Genomic DNA, 8,487 nt, shown 5'->3' with positions numbered 1-8,487 from the left:
CAACCCCACATGGCAGTCCATAGCCCAGAGGCCCCTCAACTTGGGTGTTGGGGGGAACCACTGTGAGCAGCAGCTGAAGCCCCACTAAAGACCCAAAAGCACAGGCCTTCTTCTCCCAGGCCTCCAAAGTCAATCAAGCGTCAAGGAACTGTCAGCAGGAGAAACTTTTCCTAAGTGAACACAAGCAAGATCAAGAGCTGATACTGGGGATTTTCCAAAGAAATGGAAAACAAACTAAGGCCACTCATGAGGATAGAGCCAGCAAGAAGCAGAAAGCATATCAGGTTAATATTTTAATCTGTACATCACATTTTTTTTTTTTTGCAAACCATTACACTTTTATTTAAATTAACTTTTTCTTGCAAAATATTCATTTCATTTTTCCAACAAAATCTTATAAAGGCAAAAATAAAATCTTATTTTGGCAAATGTCATGAAGTTGATACTGGCAGCATATGGAGTTAGTTAAAAATAGACAGCAATTTCTAAATATAGTTAAGATTTTTTTTTTTCGACCATAGTCAAAGACAAATTTTCATTTAAAGTGTGGCCCTACCCAATGGAGGTTTTGTTTTTTGTTGTTTTTTTTTTTCCTTAAAACATCATTTTCTGTATGCAAAATATCATGAGCTCATGACTTAAATAAAGGGCCACAAACACTGCTCCTGGCTTGGCAGCCCCCTCCTCACTTGAGACTGGAAGTCAAGTCCAAATCCTGCCGCCATCCATCAGGGATGCTGGGGGCACATGGCCTGACCTCTGGCCACAAGGCCCATATCACGGGGAAACTGACCTAGGTTCTCCGGGGCAGACAGCAAAGTCCTGTCACAGCCTAGTGTGGAGTCAGGGCGTTTTAGGGAAACACCACCCAGTGTGAAGTTTATTGCTTATGATACAATAAAAGGTGCTTCCCCTCACCTTTTCTGTATTTCAAAGGGCATATATATATATATATATATCTTTATTTATATATATATATTTTTTTTTTTTTTTTTTTTTAATTAAAGCCAACTGTTCTGTTTTTCCTAAGAGAGCCCTTTGCTGAGAGAGCCTCATGAACAGGTTGGGAGCCAAACCTCTTGAATATACTACTGCCCCTAAACGAAACCCAAGGGCCAAGGCACAGACTTGGGCTCCACATGGCAGCCTGTTGGAGTTTCCCTCTCCAGAGTCAGTCATCTGGCCAGGTCAGGGACAGCTAACCTCTGCAGCTAAGGAGCCCTCTTCCCCCAGATAGTATGTCAACAAGCCCAATGCTGGGCCCCCCTGGAAGCACATGTCAAATCCAAGCTTCACCTGAGTTCATGGATGTTGGACTGGCTCCTGCCTGCCCTGCCCTTCTCCCCAGCCCACATCTACCACGCACATGGTACCTGAATCTGTAGGTGCAGCTCCAAAATCCTGCATCCTCCCCTTTCCAGCCATCAGCCCTTGAGGTGAACATTATAAAATATATTCTGAGTCTAAAATACAGCGTCAGTATTTTACAGTGTGTATCAAAAGTGCCTTTGTCATATGTAAAAAGGAGTCTGAACTAAAACAAGTTGGGGGGAGGGTTATTAGGACCTAGCCCTATGCTGAACTCCCCACAGTTGGTGGACCACTCCTTCTTCCAGCCGGAACCCCTGCTGAGCTGGAAGGGGGTTTCCTTGGGGGAAGGAAGATCAATCTTCTTGGACGAAACTGGTTCCACGGGGTCCCCAGCTCCAGACTTCTCCTTTGCACGTTGGATCATGGGTCAGTCACTGCCTGGGCTGGCAAAAAGCAAAGGACACAATAAGAAGCTGGCAGGACCCCAGCCCACATCTGGGGAGCAGACAGTGGGCATGTCTGTATACACACACAACAGGAAATGGAAGGCTGACAAGACAGAGAGCAGCTGAGCAGGGGACTGGGGCAATGCGGCCGCTGGTGGGGGACCCTCAGCTTCTAGGACTCATGCGCATTTGGCCCTTTCTTCACCCCTTCCACATCTAGAAAGTTTTGCCAGACAATATGCTGGCCCCTAGATTGGGTCTCTGTCCTGATAAGGCAAAAGTCCTGAGCAAAGAGGACTCTGGGGTCTAGTTCTGGCCCTGCTCTTCATTCACTGAGTGACTCTGAGTAACGTTTGCTCTCAGCCTCCATGAGTCTCATTTTATTAACCTAAAAGCAGAATGGTCAGACCCACCTCCTAATGAGGATGTACCCTAACAGAAGGGCAAAGAGGAAGGTGGATGTGCTCTAAAACAAGGCATTAAAGGCCTATCTCACTACTATAGGGGTGTCAAAAGCCGGGAGGAACAGGGCCTCACCCCTGCCTCTTCGTGGCCTGGCATGGGTCACATGTGGCATCACCACACTCAGATCTCCAGGAGAAATCCACACACCCTACTGTGACCCCAACAAGTCCCTGTGACCTTGACAAAGGATGTGGCTGGAGCATTTTTCTGTGGTTCTTCACTCACTTTCTCTAATGCACACTTTCCAAGGGCCTGGCCCAAGCCGGCCAACCTCTTCCTTCTACCTTCAGGCTGGCAGGGCACCAGCCTGGGGGACACCTGCTGAAAATCACAAACCCCACCCCCAATACACACACTCTCTGTCCCTCCCTTCTCAAACACCTAGAGCTCCTGGGGGTGCCCAGATGAGTCCACGGTAGTGATAGGGAACAAAGGCTCTGAACTCGCACCATAGGGGTTCAAACCCTGGCTCTGACACTTAGAGCTTCAACTCCTAGGGCAAGTCCCTCAAGGTCTCTGAGCTCCATTTCCTCCCCTAAACAATGGGGAGCGAATGTCTTCATAAGGTGGCTGTGTGGATCAAAGGAGATGCTTAGCACAATGCCTGGCACAGAGCAAGTATGCAACCATGCTACCTGGAAATACACACAAAGGAAAGAGAAGGAAACCCTACAAAATGATGGCAAGATGGAATGTCAGGGAGAGGACCACGGAGACTTCTGGTATGACCGTCCCTTGTCCAGGTGAGGCAACTGGGCTCAGGCCACAACCTCACCCCAAGACTGGTCCAGAAGCTGGGCCTCCTGGCTCCTGCTCCAGTGCTCCTTGCCTAATCCCTCCCTGCCTCTCATCACTAAATGCTCTCGTGGGGAGGCCCCACAAGGGGTGGTACCAGAACACTCTGAATGCCAAGGTGCCCTGGTGGCCTCACCCCAAAGCTTCCCTTCTTCTCCCCCTCCTAAGGTGCTCAAGTACTGAAAAGAGCAGTCCTAGTCCTTGCTCTGACACCAATTCCATTTGGCCTGGAGTGAGCCTCTATCTCCTCACTGGGCCCCAGTTTCCTGGATTTTTCTAGTCTTCCAGCTTTTTACATTCTCTGGCCAGAGCCCTGAGAGCCCGAGACTAACTTCCACCCCCAAGCTGGCAGCCTGGCCTGCATTGTTCCTCAGGGCACTGGACTCCCTGCAGGAAACAGAGCTGGGTAGAAGGGGTACAGCTCCCGCTTCTGTTTCAGGGAAGCAGGGGGCCTGGATCACCCAGTCCCTACTGTAGTGAAGCCACTAAGAGTTGAGCTCCTAAAAACCACCCATCCCCCCACCAACCCACCAGTCCAGGGCAGTCTCCCCAGCGGCGGCTTTGCCAGGGGAAGGAAGGAAGCAGGTGGCACTGCAATCATCTCAGCAACGGGGCGGGGGGCATGCTCAGCACTAGAGGAGAGGCAGGCCAGGCAGGGCTCTTACTTGGAAGGTGTTAGACAAAGGTGTAGTGGAGTCCGTTGCTTAAGGGGGGGTAGGGTGGCACCGTCCTGGAGGACAGGGGGGCGTTAGGCGGGAAGAGGGCCAGCTGCTGCGCTAGACGGGCACACAGGAATTAAGCAGGGCGTTAGGCTCCTCATCTGCTCCTGCAGCACCAGATGCCCCAGGCTCGGCAGGGCTGGAGGAGCGCAGGCCACACTGCCTGTCACTAACGGCATGGGCAGCATACCCATGGGGCCGAGGGTGGCTGGTTAGGACAGGCCTGCAGTTCCCAGATACTGCCTCTGAGCTAAAGAGAGGGAGCAAGAGCAAGTAAAGGCTGTAGCAAAGGTGGCCACTTGTGGAAAGGGGCAGGAAGCCCTGCTAACTGCCCTCAGGCTGCATGAGCCCTGGCAGGCTTGCCTGCCAGCCGTAGGAAGCTGAGCTCCATGTAGGTAGGGCAAGCACAGGCCAGACAAGAGGACACCTATGGTGGGGGCGTGGCAGTATCCCTGCTCAACATGAAAAGGAGTCAAAATGACCCACAGGGAGCCCCCAGGATCACTGGGAGGAGGGTTCTGGGTGAGTCTTCAACTGTCTCCCCAGCCACACCAACTACCTCTCAGTCCACTTAGCAGTCTCCAAGGGAGCAAAGATAGCAGAGGCTGCAGGGACTCTGTGCAGGATCACAACATGGGGAGGCAGAAAACAGCCTTCCTCTTGTCCAAGGTCACTCCCCTGGCTTCTTGAAGTGATGTTCAAGCTCTCCTCCCCAGACCAGACTTCCAGGGCCAGTCCCCTCTGGGCCCAGCAGGCCTCACCCTTCATCACTTCCAGACCTTTGGCCAGGGTTGGGGGGCTGGGGGACTGTGACAGCACTTCAGGCTCTACAATCACACCCTCCCTGGAAGGCCTAGAGCACACCTGGCCACGGGCGCTACCCAGACACACAGTGGCCCCTATATCAGGGGGACAAATAGCACTGGGTCAACTCGGAGGGCACACACGGGGAGCGGAGATGTGGGTGGAGGGAGGAGCCACAAGTCTGTTTCCTGGCTAAGAGAGAAAGCCTTGTACACACATACATACACACATATGTGCACATGCACACAGACCCCCTCCCCATCCCATGGTGTTTTTTCCCCACTGGCCAGCAAAGAATCCCACTTCCCAAGTCCTGGCAGAGGCCACTCTGACAAAGCAAACAGTGGCTTTTATTTGGGGGCCAAAGCAGGGGGCCCAGGGAGGGCTCGAGGGTTCCCCTTTGTCTTGCCTAAGCAAGAAATCCAAACACCAATGCTTTCCTGTCCCCCTTCTTGTGAAGCCACAAACCTTAGCCTTGGTCCTGTCTCAGGGGCCTGAAAAACCTATTCTTAACCCACATTCTCAGAGAAAGCTGAAGAGCAGCACCACACCCAGATTTAAGGAGGAGCTCGAGACACCCTCTCCTGGACCTCTAGCCTCGGACACTCCTGAACCTCAATTGTCCCACCCCCCACCCCGCCGCAGCTCACCTCCCTGGAGTGCTGATGGGACCGGAAGACATGCCGCGCTCGCCCGCAATTACCACGCCTGACAGCTGGCTTTCCGCACACTCCCTGACAGGCCATGCTGGGCTCTGAGCCCAAGCAGAGCTGGAGGCTGGCACCCTAGGCCTCACCTGCCACCTGCTTGCTGCGCTGGGAGGCCTCGGAGGCCAGCGCGTAGGAGATGTTGATGATGCGTTCCTGCTCCTGCAGCTGCAAGTCCAGGTCAGCCGCGCTGTTCCGATCCTGGCCCGATGGCGGCTGCAGGTTGCACATGCTGCAGGAGGGCCAGAAAGCAGGCTATGGGCCCTCCCCACCCCGGCATCTGCCCCAGGAGAGGAGGGTCTCCATGGCCTAGAGGCTCTCGCCCCTTTAAGGAGCATCGGATAAACACAGAGTGCTCTCTCCCTAGACAAAGGCGTATGTGCTTCTCCCAAACACCCAGCCGCAGCTTTGTTCCTCCTCTGGGGGATCACGGCCTTAAGAAGAGAGTTCCAGCTCTGCATTCCTATTAAATCCTCACATGAAAAGGCTAACCCAACTCTGAAAGAGAGGCCCTCCAATACCACATTTAGGTTTCTGAAGCTCAGGGGCAGGATAGGAAAGCCAACCGTCCTGGCCTCCTGGGAAGTGGGCAAGGCCTCCGGCTGAGCCCCTGGCTCTGGTCTAGGGATCTGTGTGAGGAAACATAGGCCCCAACACAAGACCACCCACCTTGGGGTTGATGTCCAGCTGTGTCCACCTCACTGTCACACTTGGCTCCATTCCCTATACTGGCCAGCATCAGAAGACACAGATCTAGGGGCAAAGGACCAGGGCAGCCCTCTATGGCGTATTTCAGATGACCTGGCAAGCCTCCTCACGGACTGGCTGGTGCCATTCTGAGAGCCAGCCTGCCCTTTGCAATAAATAGGGCTTGCGTGAGTCAGAGACCTGACAAAACACACACCCTAGTCAGCCCAGCCTAGGTCCCTGGTAGTAGAGACACCCCCGGGGTCGGCCTAGCAGGCTGTCCTTTTTTTGCCTCGAGCATCGTAAGCGCTGACCTGGAACGAGCAAGGATGTTGCGGATCTTCTCAGCTTTGCGATACCGCGCCTGCAGCTCCTCAAGGCTGGGCGGCTCCTCAGGGTCCAGCTCCACGTAACGCTCAGGGATGGAGACCTTCTCTGGTTTGGCCAGCTGAGGAAAGGACCAGGCAGCGGCGGCTGCGGGGCTCAGATACTGGGCTTAGAACTTGCTCCTCGCCCTGTCCCCCAGCACAAGGCAGCACATGGAGCCCACTGGAGCTACGTCATGTGCCAAGATCAAGGGCTGTCCACTGTGGAGTCGGGATCAGAACTGTGTTCTTTCCACCACACCAGACAACCTCCTTCGGGCCAAGGGACGGTGGGGAAAGGCAAGAGGGCGAGACCAGAAGCCCTCAGGATAAAATGATTATCCTTAATGCCGCCTTCGATAGGAGCTGAGCCCTGCCAACCTCCACAGCCACACGGATCCACCGTGCAGCCTCTGCCCCCGCACTCTCCTCCACATGGGATGCTCTTCCGTTCGCTTCCCTCCTTCTGACCCTTCGGACCTCACTTCCAGAAGTCTTCCCTGCCCCTCCCCACCCCACCCCTGGTATCCCGTCCTGTTTTCTGTTTGTGTCTCTGCTGTCAAGTGCAGGGACCTGACAGCCAATAGCCCTTCAGCAAACACTCCTCGGATGGGAAGATGGTTATGTAGAGGAATGCGTGGTTGGGTGGGTGGATGAAAGGAAGTGATCATGCTTTCTGTCCCTCAGAAGCTCCTCTGCTCTAGACAGTAAGCAGCCACGCAGTATCCACTGGTCACAAGAGGACAACATCTCCAGCTCCCCGCCACCAGTCTCTGACGTGAGCCCAGCAGCAACCTCAGCCTGGTGACACCCTACTTAGACTCAGAATGATAAAGGCAACTTTTGCACGCCCCAGGGAATTTCTTCCTCCTTGAACTACAAAAGCACATTAAAATGAGGTTGGTTGAAGTTTCTAAAAACAAGCTAAATCCAATCCCAGGACAGATCTGGACTTGAATTTAAACCCATGCAGACCTTTCAGTCTGGTGAAAGATGGCAAGAAATAAGCTCTTCTCTGTTATTTCCAATGAGGGCAGATCCAGAGGAAGGAAGTAGATTACATTGTAGTAGGAGGGATTTAGGTTAGAGATAAGAAAGGACTTTTTCCCCTGGCTGGCAGGCCAATCAGAACACCACGAAGCATACTTGCATTGCCAAGGCAGCAGGGAGAAGCTTCTTGGGAGAATGTGAGAAAGCACAGACCTTCGGTTGTTGCAGAGGTGCCAAAGGGAGAAAGTCTAAGGGCGGGGGACCGGCTTCCTTAACCTCTGGAGCCCCAGCTGGCCCCAGAACTCGGCAACTCCACAGATGTCAATTTACTAAATCTAGCCTTCAAGTGGTGAGAACACTTCCTCTCATGCAGTTTCAGGGCATGCCAAGTCCTCTTATAAATATTTGTGGGGTATCTGCAGGCCCCTGTGTACTTCATTCAACAGAGCTGTCACCCGGAAAACACTGACAGAGCACCTACTATGCGCCAGGTTCTATGCTGGGCACTAAGAGCCCAGAAGTGAACCAAACAGCCATAGGCACTGTTCTCCAGAGCTTACAAACAGCACAGTATAGGCCACAGGAGACCTCCCCATGTCATGAAGACCCTGAATCTGTCCCACTTTAATTCCTTGCTCTTCCCTTGGGTAAGACACATTCCTCAATGACAGAAGACCCAGGAGTTACTTGCTTTTCCAGGCCTGGCCAGTCATGATGCATTTGTGCCACCAGAGGGCACTAGAAGAACTCAGACTAGAACTAGGACGCAGGTCTAGGCTCTGCTAGGGCTGGAAATTTTACCTGTGATTTTTCAAACCTGCTCCCCTCCACACCCACCCTCTCCTCACCAAGTCTAATTGCCCAAGTTAGCCGATAACTGGCCCAATCAGTTGCCCTGACTGGCCAACTCCTAGTTTTCCAGAGAGCATATCCCAATAACCACAGCTACCTGGTTACCTACTGGTTACAGCTACCTGTGTACCTACTATGTGCCAGGCACCATGCTCATGGTTTTCTGACCACTACTAATCCTCCAGGCAATGTGCTGAGTCAGCTTACCCCTACCACACCCCACTTTACTGTCGGGGGAAACCAAGGCTCAGAGAAATTAAGTGACTTGCCCTCAACTGTTGAAAGAGAGAGATGGATGGGTCTGAATCTTCATCAAAAGGCCTTAGCTCAGGGCACCTGTGTGGCT

General features: G+C 53.0%; 1 protein-coding gene across 10 annotated transcripts in view; it reads right to left on the bottom strand.

Annotated features, from left to right (window-relative positions):
- Positions 1-995: 995 nt before the first annotated feature.
- PLEKHA7 (pleckstrin homology domain containing A7) overlaps positions 996-8,487 on the bottom strand; it is a 213,076-nt gene continuing 205,584 nt past the window's right edge. For 4 of the 10 annotated variants that reach the window (XM_059407719.1, XM_059407726.1, XM_059407754.1 and 1 more), the window contains 4 exons: positions 6,249-6,382; positions 5,337-5,479; positions 3,683-3,793; positions 996-1,754 (listed from right to left, as the gene is read on the bottom strand). In XM_059407719.1, the coding sequence (XP_059263702.1) occupies positions 3,693-3,793; positions 5,337-5,479; positions 6,249-6,382 (378 nt within the window). In that variant the 3' untranslated portion in view covers positions 996-1,754; positions 3,683-3,692. Of the gene's footprint in view, positions 1,755-3,682; positions 3,794-5,336; positions 5,480-6,248; positions 6,383-8,487 lie in introns of those variants that run through there. The other 6 variants (XM_059407771.1, XM_059407776.1, XM_059407733.1 and 3 more) reach the window with 5 other exon arrangements.

The sequence above is a fragment of the Mustela nigripes genome, chromosome 1, assembly GCF_022355385.1.
Source record: "Mustela nigripes isolate SB6536 chromosome 1, MUSNIG.SB6536, whole genome shotgun sequence".
NCBI lineage: Eukaryota > Metazoa > Chordata > Mammalia > Carnivora > Mustelidae > Mustela > Mustela nigripes.
The sequence above is the reverse complement of the archived record's forward strand: the minus strand, read 5'-3'. Positions and strand labels throughout refer to the sequence as shown.